This window comes from Cricetulus griseus, chromosome 8 (assembly GCF_003668045.3).
Source record: "Cricetulus griseus strain 17A/GY chromosome 8, alternate assembly CriGri-PICRH-1.0, whole genome shotgun sequence".
Taxonomy (NCBI): domain Eukaryota; kingdom Metazoa; phylum Chordata; class Mammalia; order Rodentia; family Cricetidae; genus Cricetulus; species Cricetulus griseus.
Genome location: NC_048601.1, coordinates 99,320,919 through 99,346,891, shown reverse-complemented (window position 1 = coordinate 99,346,891; position 25,973 = coordinate 99,320,919). Strand labels below are relative to the sequence as shown.

The window sequence follows — 25,973 nt, the reverse complement described above, 5'->3', positions numbered from 1 at the left end:
CTCGAACTCACAGAGATCTGTCTGCCTCTGCCTCCCGAGTGCTGGGATTAAAGGCGAGTGCCACCAATGCCTGGCCCTGTTTCTTTTATTATTGTTTTCTGTATGGGTGTTTTGCCTTCATGTGTGTCTGTGCATTGTGCCTAGTGCCTGTTGGGGCCCAGAGGAGACTATTGGATTCCCTGAAATTGGAGTTACAGATAATTGCAAGCTGCTGTTTAGATATTGGGAATCAAACTTGTGTCCCCTGAAAGAACAGCCAGTGTTCTTCACCACTGAGCCATCTCCCCTTTGCTGTCATTTCTCTAATGGCTCACATAGTTCTTATATCTCCCAGGAGATATGATCCTTTTCAACTCACTACGTGTATTGTATTCTCAAGTCTTTGAAAGTTCTTTGTTGTGTATTCTGTTACTGCATATTCTCGTTAAGACTTCTTGGTGTCCTTCACCTTTGCTGGCCTGGATTCATATTCTGCACTCTCCTCAGATCTTAAGTCTAATCTGGATTCATTGTTTTCTTAGCCTACTATACTTATCTTGTCCCAAGACTCATTCCTTTATGGCATGTAGTGTGTCTCCAGCACCAGTATACTTTTTTACTCATTTGTTTCCTGGAGTACATCCTCAAACTTCCTAAGAAAAAGATGCATAGGAGGCATATTTCATGTTGGAAATGTCTTTAACTATTTTTTTTTTTTTTGAAACAGGGTTTCTCTGTATGGCTCTTGCTGTCCTGGAACTCACTCTGTAGACCAGGCTGGCCTCCAGCTCAGAGATCCGCCTGCCTCTGCCTCCTGAGTTTGGGATTAAAGGCATGCACTACCACCGCCTGGCGGGAAATGTCTTTAATTTAATGTGGGAGTGCCAAACAAACATAGTAGCACAAACCTGTAATCCCAGTACTCAGGAGATTGAGGCAGAAGGATTGCTGTGAGTTCTCAACTAGCCTGAGCTACATAGCAAGACAGTATCCAAAATAAATAAATAAATAAATAAATAAATAAATAAATAGCCTGAGCTACATAGCAAGACAGTATCCAAAATAAATAAATAAATAAATGAATGAATAAATAAATAAAACAAGCAAACAACAACAAAAACACAGAGTAATAATTATTTAATGTGAGGTTGGTATTTTAACTAGCTTTAAGATTTTGTAAAAATACTTCTTTCTCAGAGAATTTGAGACATTGCTTCATTCCCTCTGTATTTGATTTATTGAGGCAGGGTCTTATTATGTATCATTGGCTGACCTGCAATTCCCTATATAGACCAGGCTAGCCTGAAACTTATAGACTAAATACAAATTCCATCTCTTTCATGGTCATCCCATCTCTATTAGAAATCTGTTTCTAAAATTTCATGTCTTTATTATCAATTTGCTTTTAATCATATGTTTCTTTTGGACAGAAACTATACTTTAATAACTTTGGTACTTAGGGAGAACTTTGCCTGTAGTGGATGTTCAGAAGGAGGGACACTATTGTAGCCCAGATACAGCAAGGGGGGCCTAGGCCCTCCCCCAAATGATATGACAGACTTTGAAGGTCCCTGGGGAGGAGGTGGGGGGTGGGTTGGGGGGCTGGTGGGGGACATGGGAGGATGGGAGGGTGAGGGAATGGGGGTATGGATACGAAAATATGAGTAGTAATTAAAGAATTAAAAAAATGTACAGGGGCTGGAGAGATATCTCAGAGGTTAAGAGCACCAACTGCTCTTCCAGAGGTCCCGAGTTCAATTCCCAGCAATCACATGGTGGCTCACAACCATCCGTTATGAGATCTGGTGCCCTTTTCTGGTGTGCAGATATACATGGAAGCAGAATGTTGTATACATCATAAATAAAAATTTTTAAAAAGTACAGAACAGAGAAAAAAAAAGAACTGTTTTGAAGTGACTGTAAGTAATGGTTTCTACCTTCCCAAAATGCATAGATCTACAGGTTAACTCCTTTTTCCATTGTGACCTAGAAGATGGGCTGTGCCTTAAGTTTTCCAGCATGTTTTTTCATTATCTCACAGAATGCTTTGTAGCTAAGTAGATACTAAGATTTATTTAGTGAAGCCAGGAGTGATGGCATAGTCCTGTAATCATAATACTCTGGAGGCTGAGATAGGAGGGTCATGAATTCCAGATCAAGTTAAGTTCTACAGTGAGTTCTAAGCCAGCCAGGCTATATAATGAGACCTTATCTGAAAAATTAATAAAACAATGAAAATATTATTGAATAAGGAGGTTGAGGAGGAAGGACAGTAGTCTGGGGTGGGGACTCCTGCGGAAGCTGGTCTGCTGAGATGGAAAGGGGCTTTCTCCAGTGGCATCTTCTCTTCCTCCAGAACTCTCTGGGGATTCCATCTGTGCCGCAGATGGAATCTTTGGCTGCTCTTTTGCCTCCTTTTTGCTTCAAGGCCTTCCCCTTGCTGCTCTTCCTCACTTCTCTGGTTTCTTTGGTACTTGAGTTTTATCTATTCCCTGCTTCTGCCTTTCCTCATCATGCTGCTGTGCCTCCTTGCTCCACTTTCTCCTTCTTGCTACTCTGACTCCTCCTTTCTATGCCCTCTTGTTTTCCTTTCTTGCTTTCTGTACCTTCTATGTGCTGGGAGACCTGTTAGGTATAGGACCACATCATTTAACCCATTGTCTCATTGCTTAACCCCAGTGTACTGTGAGATGGATTACGTGAATGTGAGTAGCTAGAGCTGTGGAAGTGCCCTTCCCTACCCTTGGGTAAGCCTATGTATAAACTGGTACAGTGTGGCCTGTAGGTTCTGCCTTAGTAAGAAGGAAATAGGAAATATTCCTGGAAAGAAAACTGAAAAGAAAGAAGGAAAGCCAGAAGTTTTCATGACTGCCAGCTCACTTTTCAATATGGACACTTTTCCTTAGTTTTTCTCCTGGAAAAGATAGTGGGCTGACAGATTCTTAGTCGGGCTTCTAAAGGTATCAACTTCTGGTTCAGGCCTTTAATCCCAGCACTCAAGGTAGGCATAGCTCAGTGAGTTCATATCAAGTTCCAGGCCAGCCTGGGCTACATAGTGAGACCTGGTCTCAAAAATAAAATAATAAGTAACCAACTACCAAAGAATAAAGTAAAACTAGCATCAGACTCTGAAAGTGAATGTGGAATGAACATGCCATGCTATGAAATGAACTCAAAGTCACCAAGAAAAATTTCTGTTGTGTTTGAAGAGCTCAGGGGGGAATTAGTACAAAAAAATGAAGACTTAGAAGAAATGATGCTATAAGGTACTAGCTCCATAAAAACTTGAATTATCATGAACCTAAAACTAGGGATCTAGCATAGACCTGTGAGTGAAAGAACAGGGCTCTCCATGCACTTTTCGTTCTTTCTTTCTTTCTTTCTTTCTTTCTTTCTTTCTTTCTTTCTTTCTTTCTTTCTCCTCCTCCTCCTCCTCTCCTCCTCCTTCTCCTCCTCCTCCTCTTCCTCCTCCTCCTCCTCCTCCTCTTCCTCCCTCCCTCCCTCCCTCCCTCTCCCTCTTTCTCTCTCTTGAGATAAGTGTTTTCCCTGTAGCACACTGTAGATCAGGCTGGTCTTGAACTCACAAAGATCTGCCTGCCTCTGCCTCCCAAGTGCTGGGATTAAAAGCAAAAGCATGTAACATACCACCACCTCCAGCTAACACTTGTGGTTTTTTTTCTGTTTTTTTTTTTTTTAACTTTATTTATTCTATGTGTCTTTCAGGGGCTTAGGTTTCTTTTTTTTTTTTTTATTCATTTATTTTTTATTTTCCTGGCTGGGCCACTGGTATTAAAGGCATGTGCCACCACTACCCAGGATATAGGTTTCTTAAATCAGAATCTTAACACCGGTGATTGGATGCAGTTCAGTGGTAGAGCACCTCACCTAGTACATGCAAGGGTTTGTAATACAGGAAAACAAAACAAAACCCAAAAATCTGAATGCCAGAAAGAATTTAAATGAATTTTGGAAGAGAAAAAAAAAAAAAAAAAACAATGAAAACCCCAATGAGCTGGGCATGGTGACATAGACCTGTCATTGTGGCACTTGAGAGGTAAGGTAGGAGGATCATTTCTTCAAGGCCAGCCTGGGCTACATGAGACTCTGTCTCAATTACTAAGTAAATAAATAATAAAATAGGTAATAAAATAGAGTGAGTAACTTAAGTCTTTTAGAAATTAAAAAATTCAGAGGCTGAAGTGTTAGAATTCTGTTTACTCAAGTAGAAAATCTCCAAAGAGACTGAGCTTGGTGGCACATCCCTAGAATCCAACACTCAGGAGGTGGAAACAGGAGCACCAAATCCAAGTCAAACTTGGCTACATAGCAAGTTCTAGGTCAGACTGGGCTATATACAAATACTCCATCTCTAAAAAAAAAACAACCCAAAATGTCCTTCAAAGACTGTCAATGTAATAAATGAGTTTGTTCTCTAACATCTGATAATGTCAGTTAAATTATAAGCTAACCTGCTTGGAGAAAAAAAGCTACAAAAGAGTCTTGGAATGTAGCTCAGTGGTAGAGCATTTGTATAGCATGTGGAAAGCCCTAGGGTTGACCCCAGGCATCGCAAAAAGCAAAACTTAGAACTGCCAGACAAAATGTCTTTTAAGTCAGTAAATCACATAAAACTGAACAAGAAATACATTGACTAATGAACTTTAAAAAAATTCAAACTAGATACAACAAACAAAAAACTGGAGGTAGGGGCTGGAGAGATGGCTCAGCGGTTAAGAGCACTGCCTGCTCTTCCAAAGGTCCTGAGTTCAATTCCCAGCAACCACATGGTGGCTCACAACCATCTGTAACGAGATTTGATGCTGAACACTGTACACATAATAAATAAATAAATCTTTAAAAAAAATAAAAAAACACACCCCAAGTCCCAGAAACCATAAAAACAAAACAAAACAAAACAAAACAAAAAAACTGGAAGTAACAAGACCTAGGTGTGAACTGGACAGAAAGGAATAAGATTCAAGATAAAATGGATAGCTAGTCAGATAATAAAATGTGCAAAAACAGCTGATAAATACTACATGGTGAGTTTTTTTGTGTTTTGTTTGGTTTGTTTTTTTGAGACAGGGTTCTCTGTGTAGCCCTGAACTCACAGAGATTGGCCTGCTTCTGCTTCCCCAGTGCTAAGGTTACCTGTTGCAGCCACCACCACCCAGCTCTACATAGCATTCTTAAAGGGACTTAGGGCAGTGCTGTGCACCTGAGCTCAGGAGTCTGAGGAGCATCCTTGGCAACATAGTAAAACCTCCATTTCTTAAAAAAGATCATGAATTAATACGTAAAATATGTGGGGCTGGAGAGATGGTGCAGAAGTTAAGAGCACCGACTGCTCTTCCAGAGGTCCTGAGTTCAATTCCCAGCAATCACATGGTGGCTCACAACCATCTGTTATGAGGTGCCCTCTTCTGGTGTGCAGATATACATGGAAGCAGAATGTTGTATACATAATAAATAAAATCTTAAAACAATGTAAAATATGTGCTACAAAGGTAGACATTTATCAAAAATTATGGTACTTTGTGGTACTTTTATATTATAAGTGAAAAACAAATTTGAGGGTTGGAGAAGTGATTTAGATGTTAAAGGCTATGCTTGAAACCAAAAATATAAGAGTTTGGTTCCCAGCACCCACGGGTATCTTTCCACCTCACCCCACCCCACCCACCAAAAGAAAAAAAAATAGAATATGAAAACAGATTCGTGTACTTAGAGAAAATGAAAGTGGAGCCTGATGTCTAGAAGCAATCTGAAAAAGTTAAATGTGAAAAAATTGTAGACTTTCCAGATGGCATAGAGTTAGCCATAAAGGAACTTCAGAGTGTTGGTTAAACATCAACAAGTTGCAAACATTGAAATGCAGGAAATAGAAAATGCATTGAAAACAATGAAAATTATGACTCAATATAGCAAATAGGTATTTTGTAGATTTAAGTGACCTAATTTTTTAATCAAAGAATGAATTGCCAAACATAAACCAATGTTTGGTTGGTAGAGGACATGGTAGAGGAGGATGAAACAGGGATGCTAAAATTTAAGAAGCCAAGCTGAAAAAGTGTCACTAGAAGTTGGAAAGACATCAAAAGAGAAAGAAACAGACACAGTGATTGAATGAAAAGTCTGGGCTGAATGAATGCATCAGAGAAGAAACGTGTAGTCATGAAGACAAACTACAGTGGACTAGAAAGAGAAAATCTTCTCATGAATGCAAACTCAAGAGACAGTAGGAGAAAGTACAAGTCTTAGAGGCCCATGAAGAATTAGAGGGACTGGAGGAGTAGTTCAGCAGTTAAGCCTACTTGCTGCTTCTCAGAGGACCCACATACAGTAACTCACAACCACCTGTATCTCCTGCTTCTGAATCTGACACCCGCTTCTGGCCTCCAAGGGCACCTATATTCATGTGCACAGAGGCAGGCATATCTCTGTGAGTTCATGGCCAACCTAGTCTACATAGCTAGCTTCAGGATAGCCAGGGCTACATAGTGAGACCATGTTTTGAAAAACAAAAAAACAAAAAAACAAAAACAAAGCAATAGGCAAAACATTTCATTTAAGACTATATCAAGCTCGCCTGTGACACATCCTAGACCTTTCCTGTGAGCACTCTCAGAGTGGAAAACAGAAACTAAGAGAAAAAGAAGATATGTCTTTGGAAGACATCCTAAGGAAAAGAGTAGATGAACACATTAAAAAATCAAAATAGTATGCAAGCTGTTAGTGCATTCCTGTAATCCCAGTATTTGAGAGGCTAAGGCATGAGGATGGAGAACTGGAAGCCAGCCTATACTATATAGCTTGACACTGTTGCAAAAATAATTCCAGATACTTTTGAGAAGGGACTTTCTTAGTTCCTTCTGCATGCTCTTTAAAAGAAAAATCTGGACACAAGTGGCAAGAGTTTCTTTGGCCATGGGGACTGGTCCTGACATCAAAGCTTTTCTATTTCCAGATCCAATATATCAGAACAGAAGCAAAAACCTAATGAGAATCCTTCCACAGCTCCTTCACCCAATGAAGAAACTTTCTTTTACAAATGACTTTACCAAGAAGAACAGCTATGTAAAACATGAAATTATATTGTCAAGTGTTGAGATGTATGAAAGAATATATGTTTTTTTTTTTTTTTTTTTTTTGAAATGATCATGTGTGGCAGGCTGACATAAAGTCATGAGACAGGAATGACTGGACTTCCTGCCTCTACCTCCAGAGTGTTAGGATTACTAGAGTACACCACCATACCTGGCATATGTAGTTCTGGGGGTTGAACCCAGAGTTTTATACAAGCTAGGCAAATACTCTACCAACTGAGTAACACCCCAGCCCAAGAAGATACAAATAAAGTACAATCACTATATAGACACATATTTATATAAGCTAAATCAACATATAAGATATAGAAGGAGTGAAGGTTATGATTAAGACCTGACATTTTGAGCAACATAATCCTTAGGAAAAGGCAAATGAAGACTTTACATAGTGACTGAAAAACACAACAAATATGGAGGAAAATTAATGTTTGTAAAAGCAACAGCAAGAAAAGAATATGCAAGGCTTCGAAAAAGACTTAGGATATATAGAGAAATTTAAATTCTGGTTCAATACATGCTATTCTAACATAAATCCTATTGATTTTTAGTCATGACACATGGAATGTTCCTTTATTCCATGTGCAGGAGAAAACTGCATCAAGGGGAAATATTGGTAAAAGATTAGAAGAATTAGAGGCAAACATAATACTAGAAAAGTCAGATATCCTGAGGAATGTTTTTTTTTTTCTTTTTTTTTTTTTGGTTTTGTTTTTAAGAAATGGCAGATACAAACAGGTAACATGATAGTACAGCTTGAGGTTTTAACATGTGACATTGAGATGTTTTCACTCAATGTCACATGTTTACAAGACATCTAAATATGTTTCAGGAAGAGTTCCAGCTACATATTATTTTGTGTTTTGTCAGGGTTTTAGGGTTTTATTAATGATCAGTGATAAGTTTGGGAACATTAAAAGAAAAGGTATGACTCTTGGTAGGTCAACCATGCTTCTCAGGCAGGCCTCACACCCAAGAATATTTGAACATCACAAGTTGGACTTAGAGAGAGAACAAAAAGTTGGGTGGATAGGAAGGTGGGGGTAGATCTGTGAAGAGGGGATAAATATGATTGAAATACATTGTATACATTCTCAATGCTAAGTGGTGGTGGTACATACCTTTAATCCCAGGACTCAGGAGGCAGAGGCAGCCTGGTCTACAGAGCAAGTTCTGGGACAGCCAGGGCTACACACAGAAACCCTCAAAAAAAAAAAAAAAAAAAAAAGACTAGGCTAATAAATAAAATTCTCAATTAATAAAAATAGTATTTAAAAACCCAAGGAAAAACAGCATAAGTTATTTAAAATTATGTTTGGTTTGAAACAGGCTGTAGCACTGACTATCCTAGAACTCACTTTGTAGACCAGGTTGGCCTCAAACTCAGGGACCGCCTGTCTCTGCCTCTCAAGTTCTGGGATTAAAGGTATGTGCCACCATGCCCAGCTTAGAATATTTTTAAAGTGTTTTTCAAATTACATCTATGTTTTGTGTGTCTATATCAGGTGCAAATGTACCACAGCACATGTATGAAGGTCCAAGGATAACTAGGAGGTACTTATCTCCTTTTACCATGGGTTGTGGCATTTGAACCCAGGTCACAAAGCTCGATGACAAATGCCTTTACTCATTGAGCCATCTCAGGGCCCTAGAGTATTTATTGACCTTCCTCTGAGGTTGTAAAAGGTAAGTGAAGTAGCCAGTGAGCGGAGGAAAGCCCTTACTGAGTGACTGACTTGGGTGGGAGACCGTCTAACCCACGTGATTGTAATTTCAGGTGCCTGTTGCATTTGATGACGTCTCCATCTACTTTTCCACCCCGGAGTGGGAAAAATTAGAAGACTGGCAAAAGGAACTTTACAAGAATATCATGAAGGGCAACTGCGAGTCTCTCATCTCCATGGGTGAGGCTGAGCGGGCACCTTTTGAAGGAGGTGCCGACAGTCCCAGAGGGTTTAAATAGTTGCGTTTCCTGCAGTGTCCTCATACATTTCAGAATCTGGTTTTAAGCCACAGAGGACAGAGCTAACCTGCTGTGTTATTTTCTCATATGTTACATTTTCTTTTACCTCCTTTCTTGAGTAAATAGTTGGAGGTTCATAGATGAAGAGAGGTGATAAGGGATCTAAAGGGAATTAATTCCTTGACTGTGGAGCTCAAACATTCAGCTGCTGCTTGGTTACCATGCTGATTTATCTCTTTGTCATACCTGCTTTCCATTTCCCTCTCCTAGATTATGCCATGAGTCAACCTGATGTCTTATCTCAGATTCAACCAGAAGGAGAACACAGTACAGATGACCAGCCAAGACCAGAGGCAAGTGAGATTCCTGCAGATGCCAGTGAAGGTAAGAGAAAAGAGTATATACTCTTAAACTCCTTTTCCTGGTCAGAGAAGGGAGCTTAATATGAAGAAAGTGTGGTTTAGAGGTGTCCAGAGACACTCAGTGCTAAAATACTTTACACTTTGCATGGACATTTGAATACTAAGGGAGCACAATGATCACATTGTCCTTTACACATCAGTACCTCCTACATGTTAATAAAGTACTCTACCACTGAGCAATAGCCCCTTCCCTGTTTTTCTTTTGTGGTATATATTTTTCTTTTTTGCATATATTTAGTTCAGTACATATTTGCTGAAAGTGATCAAACAGTGTGTTTGATTTTCTTTTTCTTTGTTTCTTTCTTTTTGTTTTTGAGACAGGGTTTCTCTGTGTAGCTTTGGCTGTCCTGGATCTCACTCTGTAGACCAGGCTGGCCTCGAACTCAAAGAGATCCACCTGCCTCTTCCTCCTGAGTGCTAGTATTAAAGCCTTACACTGAGGCTGCCACCTGTCATGTTTGATTTTCTTAATACTGTTTTTATGGTTTATAGTTTTAGCTTGCAATGGTGATTATCAGTATAGATATTTATGAAAACTTGAGAATGTGATTCATGTAACTTGAACCAATCAATGTGTAACATTGAAGAAAAAAAAACTCTCACAGGACTCAGCTTGCAGTCATACTCACAGCTAAGATGTACTACAGCAGATTGATGTGAAGCAGCAGAAGCAAGCTTCCCAAACACATTTAATTCCCCAGCACTGAATGTGACAACAAATACAAAATGCCATTACAGAAGCTTATTAGACACTCGGGGTTTCCTGGGAGTTACCACACAGGCCTATTCTGCTTATAGTACTCAAATTACAGAGTTGTAAAAGGAAAGCAGGCAGTCAGAAGAAAGCATACTGCTGGCAGATGAGGCATACATAGTAAGATGCTCTTGCAATGTAGGGAAGTGTTGTGTGTATAAAGAACAGCTTTCTAGTTCCTTCTCAAGATGAGCAGTCTCAGCCTGTGCTGAATTTCCCTTCTGACATAGGAAATGAGTCCTGGTTCTTTCCAGTGGAGAAGACTACTAACCTCTTGTTCTAGTTTCATTTCTATTACTGTGATAAGATGTCCTGACAAAACACAATTTAGGGGAGAAAGCATGTATTTTAGCTTACAGTTTCAGGCGGCAGTCGATCATTGTGGAGAAGCTCCAGCTGCAGTAGTCAGTCACATCTCATCCATAGTCAAGAGCAAAAGAAATGGATGCATGCATGCAAGAGTGCATGCTTGATTTATTCATTTTACACAGTTCAATATGACCACAGGCCAACCCAGTGTAGACCATTCCTTATTAAGACTCTTCTTAGGTTATGTCAGACTGACAATTGCAGCTAATCATCACATCCAGTAATCTTAAATATGAATCCAAAATAAATGGTGTGTACTTTGTAGCCTTGTCAACTGAAAAGATATAAAAGCAATGATAACTGATTAGCAATTAGCAGTCTTCCCAAGGGCTGATAAGTGTGTACCATTTGATTGATCCTTATATTTGCTTATTAAATGGCACAGGTCACTGCTTTCAGAACCTTGGAAGAGATATATTAAGTCCTTTAGGACTTAAGGATTCTTTTTGAAAGAACTCTCCCCCTTCAAAGGGCTTCATCATTCTCTCTCTTTCTCTCTCTCTCTCTCTCTCTCTCTCTCTCTCTCTCTCTCTCTCTCTCTCTCACTCTGTGTGTGTGTGTGTCTGTCTGTCTGTCTCTTCCAGTCCTTCTTCCACTTTCCCTCACACACATACTCTTTCACAGCTGTTGTGTTCGTTATTATAGCCGAGGCCTGGGATGCCTCTTTTTTTTTTTTTTTTTTTTTTTTTTTTTTTTTTTTTTGCTAAATTGGGCTAGTTAGAAAGCTGCTAATATCCAGAGAATAATGCAAGCTCTCTATAGTTAGCTCTTCAAAAGGCCTTGTAGGTTAATTATAGTTTTATTTCTTGCAAATAAAAACAAATAACTACTGTATGTTTTGTTTCTTTTTTTAAAGACTTTATTTATTATGTATACAACATTCTGCTTCCATGTAAATCTGCACACCAGAAGAGGGCACCAGATCTTACAATGGATGGTTGTGAGCCACCATGTGGTTGCTGGGAATTGAACTCAGGACCTCTGGAAGAGCAGTCGGTGTTCTTAACCATTGTGCCATCTCTCCAGCCCCTGTTTTGTTTCTTGAAACAGTCTTTTTATGTTCTTCAGCTATAAAGTTCTTCATAACCTCAAATTCACAATCTTCTATCTCCAGCTCCCAATGCTAGGATTATAGACATATACCACCATGTTAAGTTTTTTTAATGCCTTTTTAAACACACACACACATTCTCCCTTCTCCCTTCCTCTCACCCTCTTTCCTCCCTTTATTCCTCCTCTTTCTTCTTCTCCTTTTTTGACACAGGGTCTCTCTTTGCAGCCTTGTGTATCCTTAAACTCTCTGTGTAGACCATGCTGGTCTTGAACTTACAGAGATCTGCCTGCCTCTACTTCTTTAGTGCTTTATCTTTATTTTTATTTTATGTGTATGGGTCTTTTGCCTGAATGTTTGTTGGTGTACCAAATGTGTGCAATGCCCATGGGGGACAGAAGAGAGCATTGGATTCCCTGGGGCTGGAGTTACAGATAGCTGTGACCTACTATCCTACCATGTAGATGCTGAAAATTGAACCCAGGTCCTCTGGAAAAGCAGACAGTGCTTTTGATTGCTGAGCCATCTCTCTTGCTTCCTCCATTGTCTTTTAAATCAGCCAGAAACTAGTGGAATATAACTGTGCCCAGAGCAGAAAGAAGAGATTGAGTAAGAATAGGGCCCAAAAACTGTCTGCTATAGGGAAAACAGGAAAGTGTCAATTTCAGCAACAGCAACCTGCTTTTTTCTATTTCCTACTGTGTGCTACAAACAAAACTAGTAAGTTAAGTACAGCCTTATCTTTGTTCCTTCCTTGATTTTTGGTCATACATACATACATACATACATACATACGAAGGTGGGGTGTGGTGGTAGAGGCAGGTGGATCTCTGTGAGTTTGAGGCTAGCCTTGTCTACATAGGAAGTTCTAGGTCAGTCAGGGCTACAAATTGAGACTTTGCCTCCCTTCCCCACCAAAGACAGACAGACAGGAAGGAAGGAAGGAAGGAAGGAAGGAAGGAAGGAGGAAGGGAGAAAGAAAGAGGTAGGAAGGAAGGAATGGAGGGAAAGGAAAGCAAGCCAGAAAGAAAGAAAGAAAGAAAGAAAGAAAGAAAGAAAGAAAGAAAGAAAGAAAGAAAGAAAGAAAGAAGAGAAAGGTAGGGTCATTGAGACAGTGGGTAAAGATATATGCTGTCAAGCCTAATGCTCTGAAATTGATCCCAAAAACCCATAGAGTGAAAGTAGATAATCACAGCTGTCCTGAGCTCATGAGAGCACATGGACTCTGAACCAACAGTTAAGGAACGTATAGGACCCACCTAGGCCCTCTGCATGTGTGTGACAGTTGTGTAGCTTGGTCTGTTTATAAGGATCCTAGCAGTGAGATCAGGACCTGTCCCTGGTACTTAGCTGGCTTTTGGGATCCAGGGAAGGAGCTTGGTTCTATCTCAACTTGATATGCCATGCTTTGTTCAAGCCCATGGGAGGACTGCACCTTTCTGAATAGAGATGGAGGAGGAGAGGATGAGCAGGGGAGGTAGATGAGAGTGTGGGGGGTGAACAGGAGTAGAGGAGGGAGGGGAAACTGTGGTTAGTACACACACACACACACACACACACACACACACACACACTAAAAATGTAATAAAAAAAATGTAGAGGGCTGGTTGCTATGAGAAGGTCCCAAATGAATGAAATTCTATTCATCAGAAATATGGGTTTTATAGTCACATTTCACAATCATGATGGCACAAGCTTGTATTCTCAGCAATACAGGTAGAGTGGGGACAGAAAGATTAGGAGTTAAATGACTTCCATGGTCACATAACAAATTTGAGGCCAATCTGGGATACATGAGATTATGTCTTTAAAAGAAAAAACAAAGAAGCAGTAGTAAACAGATGTGGTGGTGCATGCCTTTAATCCCAGTATTTCAGAAGCAGAGGCAGGTGTGAATTCAGGGCCAACCAGAGTCACATAGCAAAGAAAAAAAAAGAAAGAAAGAAAAAAAGAAAAGAAAAGAAAAGAAAAGAAAAGGAAAAAAAGTACAAAATTAATAATGCCAAGTGAAGTGGTGGCACTTGGGAGGCAGAGGCAGGTGGATATCTGTGAATTCAGGGCCAGCCTAATCTACAAAGCAAGTTCTAGGACAGCCAGGATTGTTGTACAAAGAAACTCTGTCTCAAAAAAAAAAAAAAAACCCAAAACAAACAAAAACCAAAAAATTAATAATGTCATGCTTATCAAATGAACTTGATTATATTACCTTTTTAAGTGATTTATGTATATGAATATTTTGCCCACATCTATGTTTGTGTACTGCATGCCCAATAAGGTTGTAAGAGGTCACTGGATCCCATGAAACTACAATTACAAATAGTTATGTGCTGGGAACCAAACCCAGGTTTTCTGCAAGTACAACAAGTGCCTTAACTAGAGTCAACTCTCCAGCACAATTTTACCTTCTGAATCAAGTCCCTGAAAACCATTCTCTCTTTTTCTCCACAAACAGAGCCTGGCCTTTCAACCTCAGATATCCTGTCTTGGATTAAACAAGAGGAAGAGCCTCAGGTTGGAGTCCCCCAGGAGTCCAAAGAGAATGAGCTGTACAAAGGCTCCTATGCTGGTGAGTGACAGAGGGAACAGAGATGTGTAGATCCAGCTCACACTAGGAGTGACTGAAAAATGCAGTTGAAAAGTTGCTGGAAAGATAAGGAACATGGAGGAAGAAAGGAAAGATAATGGTTAGAAATGAAACCAAAAGGTCACCAAGATAAATTTTAAGTAGGAAAACACATTTTAAAAAACATTAATTTATTAGGGTGTGGGGAGGCACATGCAGAAATCCAAGGGCATGTGGGTCCCAGAGATTGAACACGGATTGTCAGGCTCAATGGCAAATGCATTTATACACCAAGCCATTTTACCAGCCCAGAAAACATACTCTTACATGCAAATTAGAAGTGTTAGGACTGGGTATATCAGTGATAAAAGTGTGGTACATGCACAAAAGAAAAATGGGATTGTTAAAGGAAGAATAGTAAGTGTATATATGTGAATAAGGAAATATGGGAATTAGAAAAACAGAGCATTTGAAAATCACTTAGAAAGAACAGAGCCAGGTGTGGTGGCCTGTAATCCCGGCACTCAGAAGGCAGAAAGTTCTAGGCCAATCAGGGTTATATAACAAGACTCTATCTCAGTCAATCAATCTAATAGATCAATCAACCAAAATATAATAGAACAAAAATGGGGAGTGGGGTAGAGAGAAATAGGCAAAAATGTTGGAGGAGTGCAAATGGAAATATTTTCATTAAAAGAAAAAATAATGATAGACAAAGAAACAAGTGTTTCCTTCTATAATGAAATTTAGGGTCAACTGTGATTTACTTCTTGAAATATAAGAGATTCTTGGTCAATGAGATGGCTTTAGTGGGTAAAGGCACCTGTTGCCAAACCTGACTAAGCTTGATTTCCCAAGACTCACAGGGTGGAAGGAGAGAACCAACTTCTACAAGTTGTCCTCTGACCTCCACATTTGCAGATGGCATGCACAAATCCCCCGTTCCATAAGATAAACAATGTAATTTATAAAAGAGAATCTGAAGATCAGAAAGGACTCCATTGTTTATATAGCATAATAGAATCTATTGGGTTTTTTTTTGGGGGGGTTGTTGTTTTGTTTTTTGCTTTTTAATATGTCTGTGCCCAGTGTTTCTCTAGACTCTAGGAAGTACAGCTGAGGAATATGATGGTTTCTGCTCTTTAGAAAATTTATGCCACAGACATACATACCAAACTAGGCATGTCTGTTGTTAGGTGTACCACAGTGAGTTAGATGTATGACTTAAAGACATTTGAGGTTTGGAAAATGTGTCAGTTTTAGTTTAGGTATTTAGATAATGCATAACCAAGGGTGTGTAAAGCCAACCTGTAATCCCTGCATTTGAGGAATTCAAGGCTAGACTCAAATTTGAGGCTAGCCTGGGTTACAGGAAACCTTGTCTCATGCCCTGCTACCTCCCCCACCACCAATCCCATCCCTAGTAAAGAGTGTGAGGTTAGAATGGGCCTAAAAGACTTGACTGTGATTTAGGAAGACAGGAAGAGAGATGGGAAACATCCTGGAAAAGGGAGAGAGCACAGAATGGCCAGATAAAAAGGAGGAAAGTGTTCTTATTTCTGGGAAGACAGAGTCAGCAGACTTCAAGGAAGAGTCTATCTTATAGGATGTAGAATAGAAATAAAGAGATGATTTTAGGACAGGCAATGGAGAAAGTTATTGAATAGAAGTGAAACATAAAGAAAATAATAAGGGAAGATTGGTGCTAAGGCTATTCCTTTTCAAAATGGAGCATCAACATTCAGTCTTACATTTGTAATGATTTGGCACACAGTCTACAGGGGCCTTGTTAGTAATGAGAACTCTTTCCTGAGCTTATCTGAACAGTTAGCTCCTAGAGTAACCTGCTAGAACTGGTTGGAATGTGAGAGGTACTGGTGACATAACTCTTGAGTCTCTTCTTTCAGATGAAGAACTTGTCATCAAAGCTGAAGACCTTGCTAGAGCCTCCTTGTGTCCTGAAGTTCCAGTCGCCTTTTCTGCCCCCCTACCACAAGCAGCCAAGGATACGTTTTCAGATGTAGCTTTCAAAAGCCAGCAGTGTGCACCCATGACACCTTTTGGACGCACAGCCACTGACTTGCCTGAAGCCTCAGAAGGACAAGTGACTTTTACTCAGTTAGGAAGCTACCCACTTCCACCTCCAGTTGGAGAGCAGATGTTCTCATGCCACCATTGTGGCAAGAGTCTCAACCAAGACATGTTAATGACACATCAATGTAGCCATGCTGCTGAACACCCCTTAACCTGTGCACAGTGTCCTAAGCACTTTGCCCCACAGATGGATCTCGGTAGCACCTCCCAGGACCATGCCAGCGAAACACCACCCACCTGCCCTCATTGTGCCCGGACTTTTACTCACCCCTCAAGACTCACATACCACCTTCGGGTCCACAACAGCACTGACCGCCCTTTCCCCTGTCCTGATTGTCCCAAGCGCTTTGCTGACCAGGCTCGACTCACCAGCCATCGGCGAGCCCATGCTAGCGAGAGGCCCTTCCGTTGCCCACAGTGTGGTCGTAGCTTTAGCCTGAAGATCAGTCTCCTGCTGCACCAGAGGGGACATGCACAGGAGCGCCCCTTCTCCTGTCCTCAGTGTGGCATTGACTTCAATGGCCACTCTGCACTGATTCGTCACCAGATGATCCACACAGGCGAGCGTCCATACCCGTGCACAGACTGTAGCAAGAGCTTCATGCGTAAGGAACACTTGTTAAACCACCGGAGGCTGCACACAGGTGAGCGGCCTTTCCAGTGTCTGCACTGTGGCAAGAGCTTCATCCGCAAACACCACCTCATAAAGCACCAGCGCATCCACACAGGCGAGCGGCCCTACCCCTGCGCACTGTGTGGAAGGAGCTTCCGCTACAAGCAGACACTCAAGGACCACCTGCGGACCGGTCACAGTGGAGGCTGTGCCGGTGATAGGGATCCTTCCACACAGCCACCAGACCCACCTGGTCCACTCTTAACGGCCCTGGAAACCTCTGGCCTAGGTGTTAGCACTGAAGGTCTAGAATCTAGTCAGTGGTATGGGGAAGGGAATGGAGGGGTGGTTTTGTAGACCTGTGGCCCATTGGTTATTTATGTTCACAGCAGAGCAGAAGGTCAAGGAGAAAGCCTACAAGCTCCACAACCCACAGTAATTATTATCTGGTACATAAAGGAATTTGGGAGTCTATACTCAACTAGAGACATGCTTGTGCTTTGGAAGTCCACAACAGTACAAGAATACCATATTTTGAAAACTGGAAGAGAATCCAGCACCTATGTCTTTTCAGATACCACAAAATCAGGGTTTGGGATTGAGATTTAGCTTCTGGTCATTCTGTCAGGATAGCAGGTAAGAGTTGCCTCTAGGTAGAAACAGATGCATGGAAAGAGCCCCCAAACCTCAAAGCCATCTGGAGGCATGAGAATGCTCCGAGCCTTTCTTTAACCCCTCAGTGATGAGATGACTGTTGGGAGAATGCGCTTTAGCTTCTTATGTCACTGTGAAACTAGCTACTTTCTGTTCACACCTGTGTTCACACCTTTCCCTTAAACATGATTATTGGAGGCTGCCTTCCTAGGCCTAGATTCTGCTAATACATTTTTGTTTAATGTTGATGAACAAGAAAGCTGACTTTTTTAGCTTATTTAAGGGGACAGTTCTTAGTTTTTACTAGCTTGATTTGAAACATTCAGACTCTTGTATCAGCTTTTAAAAGGGTAGAGAACTTTACCACAGTCCTAGTTAGAAAATTAGGAGGAGAGTTTTTTCAGGTTTAGGAGCTAACTATCCCAGAAATCCCAGATACAACAGTGAGATCATGGTCTAAAAGTTTGCCTGAATCATGAGTTTAGAGTCATCCCTTTTCTTCAAGCCGGTGATCTTGTTTTTCCATTTCTGATGTTTGATTCTCTCTCAATCTCTCTTCCTCCCTTCTGCCCACCTCTCTCTCCTGTATATCCTGGCCTAGAACTTGCTTCATAGACCAGGCTGGACTTGAACTCTGAGATCTTCCTGCCTCTGCCTCATGTTCTGGGTACACCATCATGCCCAACCTCTTTACAATCTTTACAATCCTTACAGTACTTTGTCAAGGCATCCAACACTTCAGAAAGTGCCACTGAGCTCAGGGCTTTTGTTCCCTCCTGGTGTGATAGCAGTGTTGTAATGTGACGTGCTTGAGGAAAGGATTTTCATCTCTGCCTGCTCCCACCCCCCCTGGCAGTGAACAGAGTGAGACCCCTCCTCAGTCACTGAGAACTAGATATCAATCATATCTGCCTTACCTGTTGTGCTATTTTTAGACAGGACTTCACTATGTAGCCCTAGCAGGCCTGGAACTCAGATCTGCCTGACTCTGCATCCAGAATGCTAGGATTAAAAGCATGAACTATCATGCTCAGCCATCTGTTGTACTTTGAGGGGTCATGGCTACCATGTGTTCTTCTCTTGGACTCAGTCATCTGAGAGCACCTGAACCTAGTTCTATCCCTAAGTATCTGTGCAAACGGGTGTGTCCTCTTCCTTTTTTAGCTCTCACATTTCTGTCACCAGAATGAAGCTGTTGAAAGAAAAGGTGAACCTCTAGAATCTTTTTAAAAAGAAAGAATCTCTTGACACACTTTCTTTTTTGCCAAAATCCTGTCCTTCCTTTGGCTTCTGTCCAGACAAAGACAAATGAGGCAGAAAAACCAAAGCAGAGAAACTCGTGTAGAAACTTGGTGGAAATCAGTTTGTCTTGTTGTTCTGCTTAGTGGGCCCTACAGTAGAAGAGGCCCTGTATTTGGGACAGGAAACTGTTTACTCCCACACCCTGCATTCCCCCAGAATATTCTGTGATATCTAGAATGCGATCTATAACTGTTTGTTTACACATGACACTTTCTGGGTAAGGAAGAAAATGCTTTCTCCTTATTACTAGGCCCAACCTTCAATTTTCATAGTTGGTGTAACCATGATAGATGATGGTGTTTGCCTAGTTACTGTGCTCCTGTCAACGTTCTACCTGAACATGCTGCTCTTCAGGACAATCATATATATAAATCACTGTTTCATGACATTAATAATACCAAGGATCCCAGGAAACATAAGAAGTATGTGTGAGACCTAGCCTGCTGTTCTAACTTTCAGCCTGTTGGCAGGGAAAATCCCAAAGGGATAAACAAGACAGATGATGGCAGAACTGTGGTCTATTGGGATAAAGAGCTTAGCCAGAATCTGGACCATCCCACAGGAAAACTTGGGAATTCTGAAATCCCAAAATCAGGTTCAGCTTCATTAGTGGCCCACTAGGGGCTTGAATGTGATATTTGCACCTGAAAAAGAAGGAATCAAAGTATTATCCTCAGGGTGAGCTGAAGAAGAGATACCTACTGAAGCTGCAGTGTGGGGCTAGATAACATCTAAAGTTCATCTGAACTCAACAGATTTACCAAGGATGCAAAAGTTATTGAGAGGCCTATGTACCAGAGTGATACCAACGGATCCCAGTGCCTGTTCTGTTAGGAGCCATAGCCAGCAGGGATCTTGAATATAGCTCAAATGCCAACCAAACAAGAGCCATAAAACCAAATAAAAGGGAATGTGCAGGGCCATCCCAGAAACTTGGAAGCATGTGGAATCAATACTAATCCTTAGTCTGGCTCAAAGTAGGGACTTCAGCTGTTGTATAATCAATTCTTTCCATTCACCAATCTATCAAGTAGAACCTATTTGTCAAAGTTCAAAAGAGGCCCATTGGAAAATGTAAAATTCAACAGAAGTTTTCAGCAAGTAGAATGTCTACCTGGTGTCTTGAGAGAAACTATACATTTAACCCTGTAACTAAAGAGGCACCTGGAACCTTGTGCTCATGACTAGTTCCTATAGGGAAGAGGAACCCCCAGAAGTGTCCTACTAATCTCTCTGTCCCCTAGATGATGGCCCAAAAACTGTTCCTCAGAGTGCATCCAAGAGTTGGCTCTAACCAGAACTACTCTTTACTTGCTGGAGTTTTTATTGTCAACACTGAATGAGCCTCTGGTTCAGCCACAAATATGAAAATAAATGGTTAATTGTTTAGAAAGTGAAAGATGATTGATCCCTTCCTGCAGGCCATTTAATAATGGAAACACCTTAGTCATGACCTCCAGAGACAGCCATGCTCTAATCACTTCCTTCATTAATAAACTCTACAAAGTTTCTGATAGGGGTTCCCCTAGGCTTCTCTTGAGATGATATCCATATCTACCTCAGCCAGTTCCCATGGCTTATGAGACAATAACAAATACTGTCTCTGTCTCAAAAAGTCTCACTGAAACAAAGGTACCTAAGTTCCTTTCATTTCAATAGGTTGGAAATCCCAAGTTATTTCTTGAGGGAGACAGGACATTCCTCCCTCTTATTAAGCCTCAGCTCCTTAGACAACAAAAAGCAGCCTCTTGCAGTTGCCTGAGTAGCAATTAGGCATTCAGATGAGGACCTGATGTTGATATATATATATATATATATATATATATATATATATATATATATCAACATATATATCTATATATATCTATATATATATAGATATATATATTTGGATATACACACACACACATTGGTTTTTTGAGACAGGGTTTCTCTATGTAGCCTTGGCTGTCCTAGAACTTGTTCTGTAGATCAAGCTGGTCTTTGTAGTGGCAAGGCGGGCCTTGAACTCAGAGATCCTCCTGCCTCTGCCTTCCAAGTTCTGGGATGAAAGGCATGTGCCATTAGATGGATATTTTTGACTGCTCATTTCACTCTGGTTCACTGGAGCAATGGGCCAGTCTCTTACTATATGGGACATATACAATAGACTAATCTTTTGGCACATTTCAGGTTTCTATAAATAAGATATTTAGAGGTTCAAAATTAGGGACTGACTGGAGTGATATTTCAGTAAAGTGTTTGCTATACAAGCATGAATACCTGAGTCTAATCCCTAGAACTCGTGAGAAGGCCAGGATCAATGCCATGGGCTTGGATCCCAGAACTGGGGAGGCTCTTGCTGACCTGTCAGCCTAGCCTAAGGTAAGCCTCAAGTCAGTGAGACCCTGTCTCAAAGAACAAAGTCAGTGGCTCCTAAGCAATGGCTCCCAAAGTCCTCTGGTCTCCACAAAGACACAAAGGTTAGATTGATTGGGAGTGGGGTTAAGGAGTGTATAGGGACTTAATGCTCATCATTAGTACAGACCTAGAGTCAAGTCTCAAGCAATAGAACATTATTTTACCTTCTGAAGACTTTGTTTCTTTATAAGGTAGTGGTAATGCTTCTTGTATCTCACATGTGTTAGGGCGTAACAACCACAACACATTTTACAGAACCAACCTTAAAAGTGATCACAAAGCCAGGCTGAACTGGAAGTGCCAAGTGTTAGGAACCAAGGTTTGGCCAGGTGTGATGGCTCACACCTATTATCCCAGCACTTGGGAAGCTGGGGCAGGATGATTGCTGAGAATTCAAGGCCAGCCAAGGCTACATAAGAAAAACCTGTTTTTAAAAGGGGGAAGGTGACAAGGAGAAGCCAGAGAAATGGAGCCAGAGAGATGGCTCTGGGTTAAGAGTACTTGCTGCTTTTTCAGAGGATTTGAATTCAACTCCCAGCACCCACATGGTGGCTTCCAGTTTTAACTCCAGTTTCAAGAGATCTGAGGCCCTCTTCTAGCCTCCGTGGACATGCATGTGGTACATACGTACATACATCAAACACTCATACACATAAAAACAAACATCTTTTGTATCCATAGAAGTACTAGCTGGCTCAGCCTTTTGCTACCATCTTTTTCATAAATTTAGTATGATCTCTTACTAATTTTCTACACTTACCAGCCCACATGTTTCTGATGCCACAATCCCATATAGCTCTGATGCTCTCTTGATTTTTCTTCTTTTTCCTCCTACTCCTCTTTTAAAGACTTTTATTTTTGAGATTTTATGTGTCAATGTTTTGCTTGCATATATGTATGTGCATCATGTGCATGCCTTGTGCCTGTAGAAGTCAGAAGAGTATCTGATTTCCTAGAATTTGAGTTATGAATGGTTGCAAGCCACTCTGTGGGTGCTGGGAATTGAACCTGCGTCCTCTGCAAGAAAAACAAGTGCTCTAAACTACTGTTTTAAAGCAAAGAGTTTAGGGGGTAGTGGTGCACATCTTTAATCCCAGCACTCTGGAAGCAGAGGCAGGTGGATCTCTGTGAATTTGAGGCCAGCCTGGTCTATAGAGCTAGTTCCAGGGCAGCCAAGGCTACACAGAGAAGCCCTGTATCCAAAAAAAAAAAAAAAAAAAAAAAAAAAAAAGGAATTAAAAAATATTCTTTTACATGTTTCTCAGTTTTTCTAGAATTGAGAATCTGCCCAGGTCCTCTTCCCATGCTCATCCTAACTCAGTCAACTGCAGTCAGCAGTAAAATCCCTTTGGCCCCTGCACCAGGATCTGTAAACCTCATAAATGTATCTAGGAATGGGAACAATACAGCAGTTTAGTGCTGCCAGAGGGAACAGAATCTCTGTCTAATACTTATCGAGGTTTCTTCAAATATTTCTATTTCACAAATACTATCATAAGGCCGACACTTAGCATCCTTGCTCAAAATACCTGGAAAATGCTGTTTGTTCTATGAAAGAAGTCATTTGTCACTTGAAGTCAAGGGAAGGAGAGGTATTATCCTTTTCTGACCCTGCTCCTGTTTTTGTTTGTTTATTGAAGACAAAGTATCACTGTGTAACCCAGTTGGCCTCAAACTCACACTCTTGTCTCAGCTTCCCTTGTAAAGGGATCACAGATAGATGAGTACCACCATGCCTGGCTCTTCTCTTCACCCACCCCACCCTTTCTCTTTTTTCTATTTGTTTTTTGAGACAGTGTTTCATGTATCCCAAGCTGGATGCAAACTTGATTTGCCTAGATTTCTTTGAACTTCTGATCCTCCTTCCTCCCCTTGGTTTTATGGAGTGCTAGGGATCAAACCCAGAACTTTATGCATATTAGGCAAGCATAATTATAGAATTACAATTCTATAACTTCTTATAGAATTGACCACAGTCATAGATATATGATAGCCTTGGTCATCTTGGTCAATTAAATGTCCCCTCTATATCATGTCTAAGGCCATCGTGGAAGCCAGGACAGCACAGTCTCATCAGAACAGCCTCAAAAACAGTCATTCCGAAGTTCTCGAATCAGTCAGGTTACATTCCAAATAAAGGGCTTAATAAAACCACACTGAACTATGTGGGTTTGTGCTTATTAGCAAAGCAGTATTTATAATAAATCTTGATATTCTTCTAAAAATACGGGCTGGAGTTTAGGAGTTAGGGTTTAGGAATTAAGAACACTTGCTGTCCTTACAAAGGAACAGAATTTTGCTCCCAGCATCCATGTTGGGTGCTCATAACTACCTGTAACAATAGCTCCAGGATTGCGACTTTTGCAAGAAACTTTTTGTTTGTTTGTTTGAGACAGGGTTGCTCTGGGTAGTACTGGCACTCACTCTGTAGACCAGGCTGGTCTTGAACTCAGAGACCACCTGAATGGTCCAGAATGCTAGGATTAAAGGTGTATGCCACCACTGCCTGACAACTTTTTTTTAAAGACATAGACTCATGTAGCTTAGCATGGTCTTGAAATTGCCATATAACTAAGAATGACTTTGAACTTCTGATCTTTATCTTCACCTCCCAAGGGCTGAGATTATAGGTTTTTACTACCACATTATATGTCTCATATATAATATTCATAAACATAAATAAATATATGGAGAATAGCAGGTCAGGAAGGTAGCAGACACATTCCTGGAGACTAGGTTTTGTTTAACCAAACCAAGCAGAATTGAAAATTAAGAATGTTCATGAATTAATAATGTCAATCAGTTCTTGGCTTCCAGTTCATAATTAAGAAAATAAAAAAGCATAAGAAATGCAATATCTAACAGCCAACCTCAGTGAATAAACAGGATACAGGTACAAAGAATAATTAAACCATACTTACTAGCCAGTAGGATTCAGGATTTTCATTTTCTCATATGATCTTGTGGAGTAAGGGCAACTGCACTAGTTTGTTCTTGGCTGAATATGAGAATGACCTGGGGGCTTAGGAGGTACTTAAAAGCCAGGGCCCACTCTGGAATGGCTTCATTGCTCTGTGACAGAGAATGTATTTTATTTTTCCAAGTTCCCTCAAGTGCTTGCAGAGGGCCTGTGAGAATGAGAAAGTTAGTTCTTAAACTGGAAATAGCCTAAGTTGGCCTGCTTTCCTAGAGCAGAGAGTGGGGACTAGAGAATAATAAAGGGTCTTTGACTCCATAGTAGGAAGCCATAATTTATTCCAGAGGTAGGTCTATAGACATGTGTATGCCAGCAGGATGGAAAGCTTGAGTCTGAGGCTGCCCTTGTTTCCTAATCCCAATGGCCAACCTGGCAGTCCATAGCCTTTTTTGGATTGTTACTTTATTTGGCTAGTTGGTTTTGTTGTTGTTTTTGTGACGGGCTCAAGCTGGCCTTGAACTCTTGATATTCCTGCCTCAGCTTCCAGAGCGATGAGATGAAAGATGATCAGTGTCACATGTGGAAACCCTGCTGATTAAATTAGTGACGGAGCCTAATTTAGGAGACAGAAGTCTGTTTTCATCTTTACTTAAGCCTAGAGTGAGCCTAGTCATTTCCTTTATCAAATAAAACTCCACCTGGCTGCCTCCAGAGTGCTGGAATTAAAGGCCTGAACTGCCATATTGGCAAAGAGGTGAAGTAACTCTCTTTACTGAGTGCCTACTATGTGCCAGACATTAGCTTATAATTTTTCAACATTAAAATAGACTAGCATACCCCCACTTATACATAACATTGGGGGCTTGGAGAGCTTTAGGGAATGGTAGATAAATGTTCTAAAATTTTTGAGTCCCCTTCTCTTGCCCTTTGCCCAGAGCAATAGCTATAGAATTCTTGGAGAGAAGATAGAAACAGTCAATGCCCACGTGACAGATCAAGGGCCAGGCCTAAGTCTATTTCTTACAAAAAGTGTACATTAACTATGATACTTTAACCAGTTGCCCATTTTCCTCCTCAAGAAGGTCATAGTTAACCAGTGATTGCTGGAGACTGCTCTAATAAATGACTGGACACTCCCAGCAGGGATATCTCAGCCTCCTCGTCCCTTGGTCATTGGAGCACCTATCATAGGATCCATGACCAATGCAGCTCCAGCAGCTCCCCCATCAGACCCTTCCTTGTTTTTCTTCCAGAAGTGCTCCTTAGTTACCCCACACTCTTCAGTTTGTATGGATTATAGGGGTTTGTGCCCTGTAGTTGATAGGCTTGATGGTTATAAAATAATGCAGATATGTTGAAAATGTAAAATTGAATCTGTTTATGTATTTTGTTCATATGAAACATGACCTGGACCTCTAGCCTAAGCAGAAACTCTGCCACAAGGTAAAGGTGTGAATGGCTGTGTGGAAGTCTACCTGCAAAGAAGAAACTGGGTGAGATTGGTGGTGTCTTGCTGTATAAAAAGGGACATTGCTATGACTCACTACACACTTAAGACAGGAAATCATATTAGTTTTATCCTGAGGAGATAGTTTAAACACTTGGGACTAACCTAATGCTTCATTTCCCATCTCTAGGAAAGAGAAAATAGAGTTGACATCCCATAGGTCAGAATATGTCCTCTAAGATGTGGATTGTTGTTAGAAACATATTTGCCTGGAGCTTTCCCTGCTGGACTTGCCTGGTTTCTCTAATAATAGTGGATATGATATTTACAATGGGATATGTG

General features: G+C 40.8%; 1 protein-coding gene across 1 annotated transcript in view; it reads left to right on the top strand.

The window, feature by feature from the left end:
• Znf398 (zinc finger protein 398) overlaps positions 1–20,275 on the top strand; it is a 32,108-nt gene extending 11,833 nt beyond the window's left edge. The window contains exons 3-6 of the mRNA XM_027428514.2: positions 8,860–8,986; positions 9,316–9,429; positions 14,094–14,207; positions 16,112–20,275. Of these exons, the coding sequence (XP_027284315.1) occupies positions 8,860–8,986; positions 9,316–9,429; positions 14,094–14,207; positions 16,112–17,268 (1,512 nt within the window). The 3' untranslated portion in view covers positions 17,269–20,275. The remainder of the gene's footprint in view (positions 1–8,859; positions 8,987–9,315; positions 9,430–14,093; positions 14,208–16,111) is intronic.
• Positions 20,276–25,973: the final 5,698 nt, after the last annotated feature.